Source organism: Balaenoptera ricei, chromosome 19 (assembly GCF_028023285.1).
Source record: "Balaenoptera ricei isolate mBalRic1 chromosome 19, mBalRic1.hap2, whole genome shotgun sequence".
NCBI lineage: Eukaryota > Metazoa > Chordata > Mammalia > Artiodactyla > Balaenopteridae > Balaenoptera > Balaenoptera ricei.
In genome coordinates this window covers 37,038,164-37,058,082 of record NC_082657.1, presented here as the reverse complement: position 1 = coordinate 37,058,082, position 19,919 = coordinate 37,038,164, and the positions used below count along the sequence as shown (strand labels likewise).

At 36.8% G+C, this 19,919-nt stretch overlaps 1 protein-coding gene and 1 non-coding gene across 11 annotated transcripts in view; both read left to right on the top strand.

The window, feature by feature from the left end:
• CNOT1 (CCR4-NOT transcription complex subunit 1) overlaps positions 1-19,919 on the top strand; it is a 98,224-nt gene that overhangs the window by 47,536 nt on the left and 30,769 nt on the right. For 6 of the 10 annotated variants that reach the window (XM_059905228.1, XM_059905225.1, XM_059905220.1 and 3 more), the window contains 9 exons: positions 2,572-2,691; positions 3,463-3,585; positions 3,754-3,905; positions 13,628-13,778; positions 15,001-15,202; positions 15,926-16,072; positions 17,216-17,340; positions 17,891-18,177; positions 19,092-19,170. In XM_059905228.1, coding sequence (XP_059761211.1) covers positions 2,572-2,691; positions 3,463-3,585; positions 3,754-3,905; positions 13,628-13,778; positions 15,001-15,202; positions 15,926-16,072; positions 17,216-17,340; positions 17,891-18,177; positions 19,092-19,170 — 1,386 coding nt within the window. The remainder of the gene's footprint in view (positions 1-2,571; positions 2,692-3,462; positions 3,586-3,753; positions 3,906-13,627; positions 13,779-15,000; positions 15,203-15,925; positions 16,073-17,215; positions 17,341-17,890; positions 18,178-19,091; positions 19,171-19,919) is intronic. The other 4 variants (XM_059905226.1, XM_059905223.1, XM_059905227.1 and 1 more) reach the window with 2 other exon arrangements.
• Positions 14,067-14,202, top strand: LOC132354387 (small nucleolar RNA SNORA50). The gene has a single exon (XR_009499257.1). It is a non-coding gene; the product is annotated as a small nucleolar RNA SNORA50 (small nucleolar RNA).

Sequence of the window (19,919 nt, the reverse complement as noted above, 5' to 3'; positions counted from 1 at the left end):
TCAGGTGTATAGCAAAGTGAATCTGTTATTACATATACATGTATCCACTCTTTTTCAGATTCATTTTCCATATAGGCCATTACAGAGTATTGAGTAGAGTTCCCTGTGCTATACAGTAGATCCTTATTAGTTATCTGTTTTATATATAGTAGTGTGTATATGTGAATCCCAATCTTCCCGTTTATCTCCCCCCACCCCATGGTGGACATTCTTTCTTTCTTTCTTTCTTTTTTTTAATTTGGCTGTGCTGGGTTTTAGTTGCGGCATGTGGGATCTTTAGTTGTGACATGCGGGGTCTTAGTTGTGGCATTGGGGGATCTAGTTCCCTGACCAGGGATCAAACCCAGGCCCCCTGCATTAGGAGCATGGAGTCCTAACCACTGGACCACCAGGGAAGTCCCGACATTTCTTTTTTTATTAATTTTTATTGGAGTATAGTTGCTTTACAATGTTGTGTTAGTTTCTGCTGTGCAGCAAAGTCAGTCAGTTATATGTATACATATCGCCACTCTTTTTAATTTTTTTAAATTTATTTTAATTTTTGGCTGCGTCGGGTCTTCATTGCTGTGCGTGGGCTTTCTCTAGTTATGGTGAGAGGTGGCAACTCTTCGTTGCGGTGCGTGGGCTTCTCACTGCTGTGGCTTCTCTTCCTGCGGAGCATGGGCTCTAGGCCTGCGGACTTCAGTAGTTGCAGCACGTGGGCTCAGTCGTTGTGGCTCACGGGCTCCAGAGCACAGGCTCAGTAGTTGTGGCGCACGGGCTTAGTTGCTCCACGGCATGTGGGATCTTCCTGGACCAGGGCTCGAACCCATGTCCCCTGCGTTGGCAGGTGGATTCTCAACCACTGCGCCACCAGGGAAGCCCTATCGACTCTTCTTTAGATTTACTTCCCATTTAGGTCACCACAGAGCATTGAGTAGAGTTTTTGTAGAGTAGGTTCTCATTAGTTATCTGTTTTATACACAGTAGTGTATATGTGAATCCCAATCTCCCAGTTCATCCCACCCCACCCTCCCCTTCCCCCCTTGGTAACTGCAAGTTTGTTTTCTACATCTGTGATTCTATTTCTGCATAATTGACATTCTTTTGATGATGTTCACCTAGAGAAATTGTCAATCTTGGAATTTTGACACTCTGAAAAAGTCACACTTCTATAAAACTTATTTTATCTTTTAGCATCATGTGGGTATTAAAGTATAAAACTTGAAAGAGCAAGGAGGCAAGACAATTAAAAAAAAATCAGTATTATGAAAGGTCTGTATTGCTAGTGTACCAGTATCCTTTCGATAGCAGTAAAGAGCTTAATCATTTATCATAGAACCAGAAGGTTCTCATTTCACTTTTTAACAGTAAATGGAAGAAGATCATAAAACAGTTTAATTGACATAATTTTGTTTTATCCAAATCCAGCATTTAAATTTTACTTTGGTTCCTGCTGAGATTTCAAGGCCTTGTGCTCCTGCCCCGCCCTTGCCAATTTTGTAGAATGTATTTGACAAATACTCTTTTGTCCATTGATTCCTCCTCCTCCCCCCCGATAGCCTACATTTTAAATAAAGATATATGTAGAAGCTTTAAGAAAAAGCAGTCATCTTCCCCTTTATATCAAGTGCCCCTTCCCTTTTTAAGATATTCCTGCTGTAGTTTGTTATAAACAAGTGCTTTTAAAAATTCAGATAAGACCTTATAAATGAAAGACATTAGCCTTGGTTGCATGCCTTTCAGTCAGACCAACTCCATTTCTAGAGACTCAAATCACATGATAGACAGTAATGTTTATCAAACATTTAACCAAAAGTTTGTAGCCCAGACATTCTTAGGCTTTTCTCACCACATCTGTGAGGTGGAAAGGGCAGAGTGGAAGGACTTGTATCTCCACTCCTGGTTAGATAGTGTTTCACTAGGACTTTCTGTCAGTCTAAGACAGTTACTAGAAAGTGATTTAGACAGTGATAGTAATTGCCTTGCTCTTGCTTCTGTGAGAAACATTTTCTAAATTACCATTCAACTGCACACCTTTAGATCAGTCTTCAAAGACAGGCTGTTTTCTGCTAAAAAAAGAAATTGAATAATTATAAAAAATGAGCATGATCATTTGTGAAAATAGCTAGATTTAGAATGTACAAACTCTAGTCCCAGAAATACTGATAAACTACTACCCTGTGCAGCATGAGAGATGATTACCTTAAACTGTTTTGTTTTTATAGGCCAGTGATTTGTGATTTAATTTAAGGGATCATATAAACTTGATGCATCCTCATATTCTCATCATACTTCGGCTTTGAAAATGTATAGGCAGACTTTTATAGGACAGATAAGTTTGTTGTATGTGACTATATGACCCCAGGGTTTCGGGGTAGGCTTCATTTGGGAAATATGGAAAAAACTGCTTTCCTACAAAAAAAAAAAAGTCACTGTAATCAACGCTTGAGGCTTGAGCTTTGTTGTCTGCACTGATACACCTCAGTTTTACATAAATACAAGTAAAATCAGCATTTGCAATAGCATTTGCAACAGCCTATCAAAATGGTCAGTGGTATTGCTATTTAACCCTCCTTTTTCTTTTCTTAGGGACAGTCTCCCTCAATCCGCCAACTTATCATGCATGCAATGGCAGAATGGTACATGCGAGGGGAGCAGTATGACCAGGCCAAATTGTCTCGAATACTTGATGTGGCCCAGGACTTGAAGGTGAGCTTGGAGGCACAGATTAACGGTTTTTATTTATTAATGATAAAAAATAACATTTTTATGTAACATAGGTGCTTTAGGAATAATTCACATGTAACTAACTCTTAGCTAGAATGGTTGAGATTTAGAATTTTTCCTTGTATGTAGAAAGGGATTGGAAGAAGAGTGGTTTTAGAAATGTAAAAATGTTTTCATTTACATTTCACTGAATTTTGTTTGGTCTTCTGTGATATTTGTAAGGCTGTTTTAAAGCAAGTGATGATTGACCTCAGATGTAATCTGTGAGATACAATTTTAGAGAAACTGGTTGGCTTTCAACCCTTTTGCAGATTTCATTAGCAAAAGGGGTCTTTTCATTAGGGTCTTTTGACAAATAGTCTGATTCTTGATGTCTTTGATCACTGGTAATGGTGTTGTAGTTGTACTTAGGTTAGAGTAAGCCTGAGTTTAGATTTTTAAAAATGGGTAAGGATAATTTTTCACGCTTTTGTGTTTTGCTTTGCTTTAGGTTAAATTATTTGAAAAAACACAGGGTAAAGTTTATTTTGAAGGTAAAGTCATGTGTTTGTCTTTGAAATGTGATCTTATTTTAAGTAGGGACAAGTGTTACCATTGATTTCTACTAAGCTGTTTAAAAAATTATGACTAAGAAAATATTAGCAGTATGTTTTATTTAGACTTGTTTGTGAAAATAAAAACTGGAAACAGAAAATAGGACAGAAAAGTCACTCAGTTGCTTGACTCGTAGTTTCTAATATCCTTTTTCTTTAGGCCTTGTCAATGCTGCTAAATGGTACTCCATTTGCCTTTGTTATTGACCTTGCTGCACTTGCTTCACGTCGTGAATACCTCAAACTTGACAAGTGGCTCACAGATAAAATTCGAGAGCATGGAGTAAGGATTTGTCTGTTTATTACTGCTTTTAATTTTTGATGGTCAAGATAGCTTAAGAAAGTGGCAATGAAGATGTTATTGTATTCTGGATTTTAGTCGTAGTGCTTAGTCTTATCTGAAAGCAATTAATGATGAATTTCAAATACAGAGAGACTTTCTCTTTTCCAGGAGCCTTTTATCCAGGCTTGTATGACTTTTTTAAAGAGACGGTGTCCTTCTATTTTGGGTGGACTTGCACCAGAGAAAGATCAGCCCAAAAGTGCTCAACTTCCTCCAGAAACTCTGGCGACAATGTTGGCCTGTTTACAAGCTTGTGCAGGGTAAGAAGAGCATGCTTGAAAATGACTGTTTAATATTGGAATTGGATTGAATGGATAATTGTTGATTTGACGAAAAGGGGTTGAACGATTAAAAGTGACAGCATCTAAGGTAATCCAGTGGTTTTTAAGTCCAAAGTACTATATATACTACATAAAATATGTATGAGATCTGTTTGAGTTAATTTTTTTGTATGTGGTGTGAGACAAGGTCCCAAATGCATAGTTTTGCATGTGAATATTCATTTGTCCTAACACCACTTGTTGAAGAGACCGGTCTGTCCCTGTGGAATTGATCTAAAAGATCAGTTACACATAATAATATGAGTTTATTTTTGGGCTCTTAGTTCTATTCCATTGATCTTGTCTATCCTTATGCCAGTACCACCACACTGTCTTGATTACTGTCGCTTTTTAGTAACTTTTAAAATTAGGAAGTGTGAGTTCTCCAACTTTGCTCTACTTTTTCAAGATTGTTTTGGTCATTCTGCGCCCCTTGAATTTTCATAAGAATTTTAGGGTCATCTTGTCAATTTCTGCAAATAAATTACATAGCCCAGTGAGATTTTGATAAGGATTATGTAGAATCTTTAGATCATTTGGGGGGATAGTGCCATTTTAACAATACTAAGCCTTCCAATTCATGAATCTGAGATATTTACCATTTCTTTAGGGCTCTGATTTCTTTCAGTGATGTTTGCACTTCTCTTGTTATGTTTATTGTTAGGTATTTTGTACAAGTCACGAACCTCCAGTCTAAAGTTGGATAGAAGTGGTGAGAGCAGACAGCCTTATCTTGTTCCTGATTTAGGAGGAAAGTATCCAGTGTTTCAGAATTAACTATGATGTTAGCTGTGGGTTTTTTATAGTTATATTTCACATTGAGGGGGGTTTCCTAGTTAGTTTGTGGGGGGGGGGGTGTGTGTGTATGTGTGTGATGGGTTTGGTTGGGTTTGGTTTGACTTTGGTTGCGCCTCAAGGCACACGGGATCCTAGATCCCTGACCCCAGGGATGGAACCTATGCCCCCTGCAGTGGAAGTTCAGAGCCTTAACCACTGGACTGCCAGGGGAGTCCCTGTTTGGTGTTTTTTCGTTAAAGCATTTTGTCAAATGTTTCTGTCTGCGTCTATTGAGATGATCATGTGGTTTTTGTTTTTTATTCTATTGGTGTGGTATATTATGTTAATTGATTTTTTGGATGTTAAAAAACCTTGCCTTCCTGGGATAAATCTCACTTGGTCTTTGTATACATTTCCTTTTTATATGCTGCTGAATTCAGTTTGCTAGTATTTGGTGAGCATTTTTGTGTCTGTATTCCTAAGGGATATTGTTCTGTAGTTTTCTTGTGTTGTCTTTGACTGGTTTTGGTTATCAGGATAATATTGGCCTCATATAATGAGTTGAAAAGTGTCCAGTCTTCTAATTTTTGTGAGAAGGTTTGGTGTTAATTCTTTAAATGTTCCATAGAATTCAGTGACTCCCTCTGGTCTTGGGCTTTTTCTTGTGGGTAGATGTTGTTTACTAATTTAGTATCTCTACTTGTTATCGCTGTGTTGAGATTTTCTGTTTCTTCTTGAGTTAGGTTCAGTAGTTTGTGTCTTTCTAGGAATTTGTCTGTTTCATCTAGCTTATCTAATTTGTTAGCATACGATTGTTTTATACCATACCCCATAATCTTTGTTGGTTCTGTAATGTGGGTAGTAATGTCCTCTCTTTCAATTTCTGGTTTTAGTAATTCAGGTCTTCCATTTAGTTTATTGCAGCTCTAAACTTTATTATTTCCTTCCTTCTGCTTATTTTGGGTTTAGTTTGAACTTTTAGAAAATTTATTAATTGGAAGGTTAGGTTTTTTTATGCTAACATCTCTGTCATGTTATATAATTATCATTTATGTTTTGTGGTGAGAACAATTAAGATCTAGGCTCTCAGCAACTTTGAAGTTTATAATAAAGTATTGTTGACTCTACACATTACTGAAAGTGGGGTACAGAAGCCTCCAGCTATATTTTTGAATTATCTCTTTCTCCCTTTAATTCTCCCTTCATATGTTTTGGGACTCTGTTTTGAAGTGTGTGTATGTGTATAATTGTTATGTCTTTCTGTTGGATTGGCCTTTTTATTATTGTAAAGTATCTTTGTCTATTAATTTTTTTCTTAAAGGCTGTCTTGTCTGAAATTAGTATAGTCATTGTAGTTCTCTTTCGGTTAAGGTTTGCAAGGCATACCTTTTTTCATTTTTTACTTTCAAGTTATATGTGTTTTTTAAAAATCTAAAGTGTGTCTCCTTTAGACAGCATATAATTGGATTATTTTTTTTAAATCCATTTTGACCATTTCTGCCTTTTAATTAGAGTATTTAATTTATTTACATTTGACATAATTACTGCTAAGGTAGGATTTATCCATGCTCTTTTGCTGAGTTTTTCTATATGTCGTATGTCTGTTTTGCACCTCCATTCCTCCATTACTGCCTCCTTTAGTGTTTTTTTGTTTTGTTTTGTCTTTTATTTATTTGTTTATTTATTTATTTATGGCTGCGTTGGATCTTCATTGCTGCGTGCGGGCTTTCTCTAGTTGTGGCGAGCGGGGGCTACTCTTCGTTGTGGTACGCGGGCTTCTCATTGCTGTGGCTTCTCTTGTTGTGGAGCATGGGCTCTAGGCGCACGGGCTTCGGTAGTTGTGGCGCGCGGGCTTCGGTACTTGTGGCCTGCGGGCTCAGTAGTTGTGGCTCGCGGGCTCTAGAGGGCAGGCTCAGTAGTTGTGGTGCATGGGCTTAGTTGTTCTGCAGCATGTGTGATCTTCCCGGACCAGGGCTCGAACCCATGTCCCCTGCATTGGCAGGAGGATTCTTAACCACTGGACCACCAGGGAAGTCCCCTCCTTTAGTATTAAACAGATACTTTCTAGTGTATCATCTTAATTTCCTTGCTGTTAACTTTGACATGTTTTTGAGTTTTTTTTTCCTTTGGGTATTAAAATTAACATTTTTAACTCAAAAAAATGTAGTTCCAATTAACACCAACTGAATTTCAGTAAGATGCAAAAATTTCCTCTAAACAGTTCTGTTCCTTTCCTCCTTCAAAGTGCTGCTATTGTCAAATAATATCTTTATACGTTGTGTGCCCATCAAAAGATTTGATGTTATTGTTTAATGTAATAATTGTCCTTTAAGCCAAGTAGGAGATAAAAAGATTATAAGCAAAAAATACAATCATAATGTGTTTTATATTTACCTATGTCCCTTTACGGGTGCTGTGTTTTTTCATACAGATTCAGGTTACTGTATAGTGTCTTCATTTCAGCCCAAAGGGTTTCTATTATTTCTTTCCTTTTTTTTTTTTTTTTTAAGTATTTATTTATTTACTTATTTATTTATTTGGTTGTGCTGGGTCTTAGTTGCGGCTCGTGGGCTCCTTAGTTGCGGCATGCAAACTCCTAGTTGCGGCACACATGTGGGATCTAGTTCCCTGACCAGGGATCGAACCCAGGCCCCCTGCATTGGGAGCGTGGCGGAGTCTTAACCACTGTGCCACCAGGAAAGTCCCTCTGTTATTTCCTATTAGGGCAGGTCTGTTAGCAATGAATTACCTCAGCTTTTGTTTATCTGAGAATATCTTAATTTTTCCTTTATATTTGAAGGATAGTTTTGTCAAATAAAGGATTTCTGATTGACATTACTTTTTCTTCAACACTTTGAATATGCCATCCCACTGCTTTCTGGCTTCCATAGCTATTAATTTTTTTCAAGGCTCCCTTGTATATGATAAGTTGCCCCTCTTGCTGCTGCTAAGATCTTTTTCTTTCAACAGCTTGATTATGTTGTTTCTAGGCATGGATTTCTTTGAGCTTATATTACTTGGAATTCGTTGAGCTTCTTGGATGTGTAAATTAATAATTTTCATCAAATTCGGAAAGTTTTCAGCCATTTTATCAACAAATACTCTTTCTACCCCTTTCTATCTCCTCTGTTGGTACCCTTGGTAGTGTTGTGCATGTCTCAGTCTGTGTTTATTTTTTTTCCCTTTCAGTTTTTCAATCTTTATTGGACTATCTTCAAGTTCTTGGATGCTTTTTACCTGCTTGAATCTGCGGTTGGGAACCCGTAGTGAAGTTCTCATTTCAGTTATTTTACTTTTTTCTTTTTAAATTTGTATTGATACACTCTGTTTTATGAGATCTTTTTCAAACTTCCTGTAGTTCTTTTTTTGTTGTTGTTAATTGTTTATTTATCAAGAGAAGCTATTCCTTAGCCCAGATATTAGTAGTTCATAGTTTCATAGTTCAGGAACACAGGTAAGTGACAAACTTCCATGGAACTCAACTCAAAGAAATTCTTTATATTCCAAAATCACTTCACACTCTGAAAGATACCAGCCTTCCTCATCTCCTCAAAATCTTTTATGGAACCATAATTTCTGTAGAAGTCTGCATAGGCCTTCTTTCTCGGTTCAGCCACAGCAAACTTATAGAAAGCTGCAATTCCCAAGGAGATAATGAATGCTCCAGCAATATGAAATCACAGACGCTTGGCCAGAAGGCCACGCATCTGAGGTTTTGTCAAAGAACTGGAAGCCATGGTAGTTTTTCTCCTTGACAGCTCAACAGCAGTGTCCTTCCAGACAGGTGGAGAAATGGCTCTGTAGTTCTTTTGACTTGTGTTTTCTTTGAATATAGTTAAAATAGCTGATTTAAAGTCTTTGTCTGGTTAAGTCCAACATCTGTTCTTCCTGAGGGACAGTTTCTCTTGATAGCATTTTTTCCCTACGTACAGGCCATGCCTTCTTTGTGTGTGTGTGTGCGCGTACGTGTGTGTGCGTGTGTTGCATGTCTTATAATTTGTGGCTGAAAACTGGAAAGTTTAAGTAATGTGGCAATTCTTGAAATCAGATTTTACCCCCACACAAGCATTTTTTGTTTTGTTATTGCTCTTTTCTGAACGAATTCAGTAATGTCTGTATTCTTTGTCATCTTTGGTCACTGAAATCTCTGTTTGGGTAAGCCTTGTGTTCAGCTAAGATTAGAGGTTTTCTTAAACTCTGGAATCAATAAGCTATCCTTTACCCTGTGATTCTGTGTGCATGTTTAGGCACATCTTTAGCACTAAGCCAGTCTCTTGATAACTCCACTTTAGTATTCACTCGCTTCTTAGGCAGAGCCTGAAGGTTGGCTTGAGGTGAGAACTTGCACCTTCTCAGGTATTTCATGGGAATGGCACAGCCTTAGATGTTAGCACAGCTCTACACATACCTCAGGCCTTCTTGATTCCTGGTAAAATGTGGGGGGTTTTCAAAGCTCCACCCATGGGAATCTCATTTCCTAAGTTTCCCTTTTAAACTTTTTGGTTAGCCTGTTGTCTGCTCAAACTGTTACCTTCTACCTCAGGTAGCCAGGAAGTTAAAACAATTACCTTTAAAATGTTTTCTGCAAATACTGCATGGGGAAAAGGCTGGTTTGCCCTGGGTCAATTCTTAGGTCCAATAAAGACAACCTGGCCATTGTGGTCTCACAGGGAATCCTCAGAGAGGTGAAATAATGACATTTCTCCAAGAATGAAGCTTTGAAGATGTTTCAACCCAGTTCTGAGCCCTCTCATCTGGTGGCTCTCAGGCTGCTGGTTTTCACTGTGATTGTGTGTTTTCAGTCCTGAGGGGAGCATAGGAGGAGGGCAAATTAGGATGCCATAAAGCTTGCTGTTGTTACAAAGATCTAATCATCTTTCCGGAGTAAAAATTCCCTTTTTTGTTTTTTTTGGTTTTCTTTTTGGCCACATCTGTGCGACTTGTGGAATCTTACTTCCCTGACCAGGGATTGAACCTGGGCCCCGTCAGTGAAAGCTGCAAGTCCTAACCACTGGACCGCCAGGCAGTTCCCTCCCTTGAGTGTTGTAAAGCCTTTTGGTTAATTTCTAGAGTTCTGAAAAAGTTGATTCCTACAATTTTTTTTTTTGCTAGTTGCTTTTATGGAGGAGAGAATATTTGGAGGTCTTTTACTCCACCATCCTTATTTATGTCCTGTCCTGTGTATTTTTTTTTTGTAAGTTCTGAAGCATAATAAAATGAATACCTGTGATTCTTCTTGCAACTTAAATGACAACATGACCAGTACTTTTGAAGTTACCTTTGTCTTCCAATGATGTTTCTTTAACTCTCCCACATAGAGCTTGAATTTTATTTTGCCCTAATCCTTGCTTTAAAAAATATTTCCCCATGTATATCTCTAAACCAGTGGTTCTCAACCAGGGATGATTTTGCTTCCTTGAAGTCATTTGACGCTGTTTTTGATTTTCATAATTGGAGAAAAGTGTGCTACTGGTATATAGCGAGTAAAGCCCAGGGATGCTGTTAAATATCTTACAAGACATGGGAGAGCCTCCCACAATGAAGAATTATACAGTCCAGAGTGCTAATAGTGCAACAGTTGAGAAACCCTGTTATATAAGTTCTAAGTGTTCTAAAATTTTAAGTTTTAAAGTTTGGCCCCTTGCATTTATACATTTTAATCCATCTGGAATTGAATATTCTCTTGGAAATTTAAGTGCATATTAAAATTGGAAAAAATATATTGGATTTATGTATAGGGAGATAGTTTACCTAACTCCCAGTTTCAGTTTCTTTTGTTGATTTATTAGAAATTCCTGTCTTGAAGTAATGAAATAATGCATGTAAAGTATTCAGAGTCTATACCGTTAAAAGTAAATAAATGCCAAAGAAAGAAAGTTCTTCCAGTAATAAATATAGAAGTAGTTGCAGTGGAGTTAAAACTTAAGTGGATGCTAAAAGTAATGAGTGAATATTTGAGGAACAGGATAATTACATAATTTCATGGTATTTCCCCACAAATCACTTAATAATCACAAAGAGGAAAGGTAGTAACTTAACGGTAGAGAAATCTGGCATATACCACATTAAGTTATTGGTCAGGAGATCACCAGCTCATTTCTACACGATGTGCCTCATGATAAAATGCATTGAGAAGAATGTTGTGTAAGTTACATGGTAGTCCTGCCATCAGTGCATCTGAAGTACAAAGTAGCAGACAAACACAAATCAAGGGACATGGTATTAAAAAACTGACTTGGTTTTCAAATCAAGTTTAAGAAAGAGAAGTAAAAGTTGATGAATTCTTCCAGTTAAAGAGGGACTTCCCTTCCAGTGCAGGGGATGTGGGTTTGATCCTTGTTCGGGGAACTAAGATCCCACAGTGCCGCAGGGCAACTACAGAGCCCACGTGCTGTGGATCCCATGCACCACAACTCCAGAGCCCACGTGCTCTGGAGGCTGTGCACCACAGCGAAAGATCCTGCGTGCAGCAACTAAAACCCTACGCAGCCAAAAATAAATAAATAAAATAAAATGGTTTCTGTTAAAAAAAAAATAAGCTAAAGAGACGTGACAGCTCAATGCAATGGATCGGATTCTGATCCAAGGGGAAAATAGCATTGAGGACATTATGGGAACAACTGATGTAATTTGAACCTTGGCCTGTCCTTGTTAAACTTGTGTTAAACTTCCGGATCATTAATTTACAAGGTTATGTAAGAAAATGTCCTTGTTCTTAGAAAACAGGTAGTAAACTATTTAGGGATAAAAGATACATGATGTATCTAACCTAAAAATGTTTGGGAGAGAGAGTAGTATAGAAAGAATGGTTAAATAAATAGGGCAAAATGTAACTAATTGGTGAGTGAAGCATTTATGGGAGTTCCTTATAGTAGTGTAGCGTCTTTTAAGTTTGGAATTGTGTCAGTTATGACAAGTTCTTCTGAAATAGAATAATATTTTAATTAACCATATTTTATCAATCCTAGGACACCCAGTTTTTAATATTTTAACATCTCTGAAATGATGATGCATCTCATTGGTGACCTCTTACAGTTAGAATTAACCCAGTTATTTTCTTTTTGTGTAATGTGTAAAATAATGGTGTGGCTTACAATTGAAGGCATTTTGTATTTAATACAATATGATAATTACTATCTATTACTAGTAGCCATTAACATGGCATAGGTGTCTTTGGAATGGTTTCTTTTTTAATTTAAAGGGTTTTTTTGGTTTGTTTTCATAGATACGGTTCCATACTTAAAAATTCTAAAACAGTATATTCAGTGAAATTTTCCTTGAACTGTTACCCCCACCTTGTTCTTTTCTTCGCTTGTAGTTAACCATTTTTGTTTATTTTGTGGGTTATCTCTGTGTTAGGAAAGTATATATTTTCCTCTTTCCGGTAGAAAAGGTAGTATATTATATACTTATTGCACTATGCTTCTTTCATTTGATCATATATCCCAGAGTCCATGCCATAAAATTATAGTTTCCTTATTCCTAGTAATTACTCTGTAGTACTCCACTGAATAGATGTTTTGTGCCTTAGTAAAATCAGTACCCATTGGTAGATATTCTGTTTATTTCACTCTGTGTCACAAATAATGTTGCAACGAATAGCATTTTGCATCCATCATCTTTGCCAGTGTATATTTGGGCCCACCAGAAGTGGAATTGTTAGGTTAAAGGGAAATGCATGTGTAATTTTGTTAGGTGCAAAATTTTTCTCCATAGCAAGTTCTCCTTTTAGTATAACCAGAGGCAGTTGGTCTATTTCCCCACTGCCTTGTAGCTAATCTGAAAGATGAAATATGCTGTCTCCATGAAGTTTTTTTAACATGAAGTTTTAATTGCAGGGGAGGTGGGTATTTTTAACCCAGATACATAGAGGCTAGAGACAGCTACTCATGTTCTTCTATTTGAAATACCTTTTGGAAATTAATGGTTTTACTACTTACTACTAAGTTAAATAAGTAGACCCACACCTTTAGGAGTTGACATCTCTCTTTTCTTTTCCATGGTCTGTAATATTTTTCTCCCTTGCTTCAGTGGATGAAAAAATAACTCATTGTTCATTGTCATTTGTAGTCCATATTTTTTATTTTTATTGAATATCCTTGATTTACAATATTATATGTCACAGGTGTACTAATTCACAATTTTTAAAGGTTATACTTCATTTATGGTTATTATAAAATACTGGCAGTATTTCTTGTATTATACAATATAACCTTGTAGCTTATTTTATACATAATAGTTTGTACCTCTTGATCCCCTGCCCCTACATTGCCCCCTCCCTCTAGTCCATATTTGAACCACTCATTTTTTTCATGTTGGCAAAAATTTAAAAATTGTAGATTTTGATGTAGTGCTGTTTTTGTTGGCCACACCGCACAGCATGCGGGATCTTAGTTCTCCGACCAAGGATCGAACCCGTGCATCCTATTTGACATTTTAGAAGTCAGTCAATTCTGTATGTGCTTGCCAAATATAGTTACTGACTATGTGTATGGCATTTTTATCTATACTTAAATAAAAGTCTTATTTTTGACTATGAGAACCTAGTCTAAAAATTGCTTACCTGTTTACTTTGATATGTCCAGATTTGGGCATAATTTTTGATGAAGTAGTTGAGGATATAGAATGTTTCTTACAGAGTAGTATTTCAAAATACATAGGCAACACTATACACAAGGCTTAATTTCAGAGGTGTAAAAAATATTTTCAAGAGAAAGCCAGTGCTCAGAAAATCCTGGTGATTAATGACAGGTGCAAAAACATGGGATATGGTGGAAATTTGGCCATAGGTTCCAGCAAGTTTTCTTTATTAGAAACCCAGATTTGTTTATTTAGGTGTTCTAAGGAATAATAAGTGACGTTTTTCACTTTCCATTTCTCTTAAGGAGTGTTTCTCAGGAATTATCAGAAACCATCCTCACCATGGTTGCCAACTGCAGTAATGTTATGAACAAGGCCAGACAGCCACCACCTGGAGTTATGCCAAAAGGACGCCCTCCTAGTGCTAGCAGCTTAGATGCCATTTCTCCTGTTCAGGTAAATGAACACTACACTTGGTACATCTCCATTTGTTCATAGACTTGGAATAGAATAAACGTCTACATCATCATTAATAATCTACTCAAAGGAAATTTTTGTCTGAATTTATTACATTTTAGATAACTGCATGTCTAGTATCCACTTAAAGGAGATCCGTAAATAGGCATTGTGGTTGAGAACAGATTTTAATCATTAAGTCAAAAGAACATGACTATGAGAGGAAAGATACAAAACAACTTATTTAGGGCTTCTTTTTAAAATAAGAATAACTTAGACTTGAGAAATAAGCACTGCCTTTGAACCTGATGTGTCTTGTTTGTAGCTTCACGGGCCAAGCAACAGTGCTAGAGCATAAGGACTTGTTATAACTGGGGCTCTTCAGCTCTCAACTGAACTGCTCTTTTAAAAACAAGGTACATTTAAGTTACTCCCTGACACCAACCGCCCCCTTCTCTCTGGGAGCAACATATTCTGCTTCTATTTTCAGCTGCATTGAATGGCAGATTGGGGTTTATTTTAAGAAAAGGAAGAGCATTTAGTGATTCTTCAGTGACCACTTTATAAAAGGCATTTTGTGTATTATTTTCTGTAGTCACAAAGGTCTGAAATAATGCCACAAACTAAGAAGCTTAGAAGTGTAGTTATTAGATATTTTATAAAATCTTTTGGTGAATAGTATACCTTGTTTTTTGTTTCTGTTTTTGTTTTGGGGTTTTTTTTTTGTTTTGATTTTTTTTATTTTTTAAATCAGAGCTGATCTCCTCCAACCCCAAGATTCTCAAATTTTGACTAGATATATTTGTTTTGACTAGATTTCTAATTTCTAATGCTTTTATTGTGTTGAAAGTTAAATAACTTGCATTGAGAGATTTGTTTGTTTTAAAGGGGCTTACTGGAAATTTTAAGGACTGCTGTTTAGTAGTACAGCTTCAGAGAAATTCATCTGAAATGTTATTCTTGAAGTTTTATAGCCCTCATATTGTGGCTCTGGTTCTTTGGCAGGGGCTAACTCTTTAAACCTAATCCATCTATGATATAATAAGAAAATGACTGGTACTCTTGATTTGGGGATTTAAGCATCATCAAGATTGTGTGTGGTTTTGCAGTTTACTTTATATAAAGCATTTGAAGAGCTGTTGCTAAAGATTGCTTTACCTGTGTCGTTTGTCTGCCTTTTCTTGAAGTATGTTTAATACGTTTTTATAATGTTTTTCTTTAGATTGACCCTCTTGCTGGAATGGCATCTCTTAGTATAGGTGGTTCAGCTGCCCCTCACACCCAGAGTATGCAGGGCTTTCCTCCAAATTTGGGTTCTGCATTCAGTACCCCACAGTCACCAGCAAAAGCATTTCCACCCCTTTCAACCCCAAATCAGACAACTGCATTCAGTGGTATTGGAGGACTTTCATCACAGCTTCCAGGTAAGGGGGTTGGTGGGTAGGGGTGCAGATTATTTGTAAGCCTCATCGTGCCTTAGTGTATATAAGGTGTTTTGGAGTCACTATGATAAAGGAAAGCTGCTTGAACTAAATCGTGAAAAATTGCTTTCATATCCAGAGTTGGGAAGAGAAAAACATTACATTAATTTAGTCAAATGCAATGAGGATATTTGTACTTGTAAAGTTAGTTGAATTATTCAGTAAGGATTCTATTACCAGATGATAGTAGAAATATTAAAAGTGTGTTAACCACATTCTGAAGAACTTAGGCTTAGATCAAAACTCATAGCTTTATGAATTACTCAAGGTTGGTATAATAAAGGTAGAATATTTCACACATCAGATTCAGGTATATGTTCTGCCTTTTTGCACCTACCTTGAAAATGATAGTAAATCCCTAAAACTTTTTCACATATTTTGGCTTTTAACTTAATGTTGAAGTAAAGGTTACATTTTTCCCCCCCCTAGTAACCACATGTTTCTCCTAAGCTATCTGAACCTTTTATTGCCAGAGTATAAGTTTAGAGTACTAAAACCTAAGGAGTGAAATGTTGTAATAACTCTGTAACCTAGTTACCACTCAGTTAACAAAAGACCCTAATTTTTTAATTAATGTAAGTTTTTAATTAAAAACATATCTTTGATGTGAATAAAGTCAAGAATATGAGTAACGATAAGACTTCTGGCTGCCTTCGTTCTTTCTAGTAGGTGGTCTTGGCACAGGCAGCCTGACTGGTATAGGAACTGGGGCTCTTGGACTCCCTGCAGTGAATAACGATCCTTTTGTGCAGAGGAAACTGGGCACCTCTGGACTGAACCAGCCTACATTCCAGCAGAGTAAGATGAAACCTTGTAAGTGGTAGTGTTGTCTGTGATTGTGAAGTGTGACTGATGCATATAAAACTTGCATGTCCAATTTGTTCTCCCTAGAGTTATATGGACAAAGACATTGACTTATCTTAATATATTGTTAGTAGGGCCGTTGATATGCCTCCTAGATAGTGGGAGTAAATTCGTACATTTAAATGATTAAAACAAAAATTTGAGGTATCATTCCACCTTTGATCCTGGATTGCCAGAACAAGGTGACAGTTAATAAGAGGTAGCATCCTTCGAGGTGTCATCCTAAAAGTAAGAAGTAAAGAGAAAAGACTTTCAGCAGTTTAAGTCTATGTATGTAAGTCTTATACTTATCCTAAAGATTTTTTAGTGTTTTTTGTTGTTTGTTTTTAAACAAATCAGGAGCAGCCAGGAGAATTTCAGATTTCTGTTTCAGCTTGGCAGTTTATAAAGTAAATAACTATATTTTATTTACTTTAATGTTTATTTTAATATAATAGCTTTATGATATATGTAGCCTTATAGTACACATAATTATTGCCATATATATGATGCTACAGAAACCAATTTTTTAAGTTTTAATCTCCTTTAGTATGTTATTTCAAAATCAGAGACGTCCTCTTTGTAGATGCATAGGTATCATTGACTTATAAATATCCTTGTCATTGGGACTAAATATTCATCATACAAGGTTTGAAAGTATACCAAGTGACTTGAAAATGTTAGTGTGAAAGACTTGTCTGAATGTTATGTTTTGTAGCATGCGTTGTGTTTATATCAAGTGTCATGCACATGCATTGAGAATTCTTACATGTAAAAGGTGATTTTTTTTAAAATAAAGTAGTAAAGATTTGTTAACCTCGAGTGAGGTTGTATTGAGGGTAAGTGCATTATGAATTTGAACCTAGTGAACTTTCATGGTGTGATAAAAATCCTTATGAAGAAAGTACTAGGGTAGGACTATGGTTGTAAGGCAGTTTTGTGAGAATCTTTTGTGTCCCTAGAGCACTTGAATATTGAAACTTGACCACTTAAAACACTTCACTTTATTTTTTCCTTAAAATTCAAACTATATTGGTCTCTCTGGCTCTGCTTTATGTGGGGGAGTGAAGGAAGAGCCTAAATGCCCACTGGTTGCTTTTCTGTTTCTAACAGCGGACTTGTCTCAGGTGTGGCCAGAGGCAAATCAGCACTTTAGTAAAGAGATAGATGATGAAGCAAACAGCTATTTCCAGAGAATATATAATCACCCACCACATCCAACCATGTCTGTTGATGAGGTGAGTGTCTAGGACGATCTAATTCTTTATGGTTTAGGTAAATCTTAAATAAATGCCCTTTTCAAAGTGAAATCCCAACACAAAGTGTTTTGTTTTTTTTTTTAATTAATTAATTAATTAATTTATGGCTGTGTTGGGTCTTCGTTTCTGTGCGAGGGCTTTCTCTAGTTGTGGCAAGCGGGGGCCACTCTTCATCGCAGTGCGCGGGCCTCTCACTATCGCGGCTTCTCTTGTTGCGGAGCACAGGCTCAAGACGCGCAGGCTCAGTAATTGTGGCTCACGGGCCCAGTTGCTCCGCGGCATGTGGGATCTTCCGAGACCAGGGCTCGAACCCGTGTCCCCTGCATTGGCAGGCAGATTCTCAACCACTGCGTCACCAGGGAAGCCCCACAAAGTGTTTTGATATGTCTGTGCATCTTTGGAAACCTTAATATTTGTCTCAAGCTCAGTTTATTGTTAAATATTCTGCTTGACAATAAAGAATATTTGAGGAATGCTCTTAATAATGGTTTCCTTTATGTGTATATTATTTTTGTCTTGCTTTCTCCAGGTATTAGAAATGCTACAGAGGTTTAAAGATTCTACCATAAAGAGAGAACGAGAAGTATTTAACTGTATGCTAAGGAACTTGTTTGAAGAATATCGGTTCTTCCCCCAGTACCCTGATAAAGAGTTACATATAACAGCCTGCCTGTTCGGTGGGATAATCGAAAAAGGACTGGTCACTTACATGGCACTAGGTTTGGCCCTACGATATGTTCTTGAAGCCTTACGCAAGCCTTTTGGATCCAAAATGTATTATTTTGGGATTGCTGCACTAGATAGATTTAAAAATAGGTGAGTGGATAGGTTTCCTGTGAAGCTTCTCTTTTTTAATATAAGGAGAAACAGTAGCTTACTTTTCAACTAATTCTTGCCATGCCTTTTCATTATATGTATATTAACTAATCTTAATGACAAGTAAAAGAGGAAGAAGTGAAGACAATTAAATTCGTTACAATTGACAAATATGTGGTAGGAAAAGTATAAAATGAAATGGCAATTTTTTTGGTTTGTTTATTGAGGTATACTTTATATACGTAAAAGTCAGTATTTTAGGTGAACAGGTCTTTGAAGTTTGACAAATTCTAACAGTTGTATAACCACTGCCACCAACACCACAATCAAGATACGGAATATTTTCGTCACCCCCAAGAAGTTTTCTTATTCCCCCTTTGTAGTTAACTTTCCCTCACGTCTAACCCCTGGCAATCACTGATCTGATTTGTCTAGTTTTTCCAGAGTATTATTTAAATGGAATCATACACAATGTGTATGAGTCTGACTTGCACAAAGCACGATGCTTTCGAGATTTATCCATGTTACTGCATGTTTCAGTAGTCTGTTTCTTTTTATTGCTGTGTAGTATTCCATTGTATGGGTTCATTAGCGAATTGTTTTTCTATTCACCTGTTGATGAACATTTGGAGTCGTTTCCAGACAGTAGTTTTAGTGGCTCATTGTAATCTAATATTAAGTGGAATAAGACCTTTAAAAAACAATCAGTGATACTGTTTTTTGATGTAAAAGGGGTGAAGTTCATAAATATCCACCCCCTTACTTCTTTGTTCTTCCTTTTGGCATTCTCTTCAAATAAGATATTTCAAAGGTAGAAAGGGGGGAAATGGCCTAGACTAGCTTTTGAAAAATTTTAAATCGTGCTGCCTCTGTTCTTACATGAAATGGTAAAGAATGAATGTTTTTGTTCGCAGATTGAAGGACTATCCCCAGTATTGTCAGCACTTGGCTTCTATTAGTCACTTTATGCAATTTCCACATCATTTACAGGAGGTAAGTGTCTTCAGTACCTAAGTAGTTGGATGGTTTAATCTATTTTAATTTGAATTTGGATTTACTGGCAATGGCATTAAGATTTCTTAATGATTGGCATGATGCAGGTGTACGTATTATTTGTTGCTTGTTTTGCAGCTTAATCATGAAAAAATACGGATTTTGGGTTACTTTTTGTAAGCAGTGGTTTTGCTTGATTTAATAAAAGGCTTTTGCTAGTTCTTTTAGCCTAATAATGCTATTGAGGTAGACATCTTTCGCTGTTACCAAGAATCCCTTGCCTGAGTCTAAAAAGGATTTGGAGTGGGACTCTGATTAAAATAAGTAAAGTTGTCCCTCTGATTTAAATGTTAACATGAATCAGAGCTGTTCCTTTTTGTTGTTTTGTTGGTGGTGGTGGTTTGGTTTGGTTTTTGTTTGTTTGGTTTTGGGCGGGGGGTATGCTGCTCCACGCGGCTTGTAGAATCTTAGTTCCCCAACCAGGGACTGAACCAGGGCCACGGCAGTGAAAGCGCCGAGTCCTAACCACTGGACCACCAGGGAATTCCCAGAGCTGTTTCATATAAAACTTTCAGACCAGCTGTTTCTTAAAAATACAGCCTTCTTAAAGTACCTGCTTAGATTCCTTTGAGGTTAAAAAGGAGACAGTCCTTGAGGAAATGGACCTAGAGAATATACATTTTAAGCCATGTTATGTGATTATTCTTGAAATTTGTAAACTATTACTTTAATGATTAATTTTAGGTGAT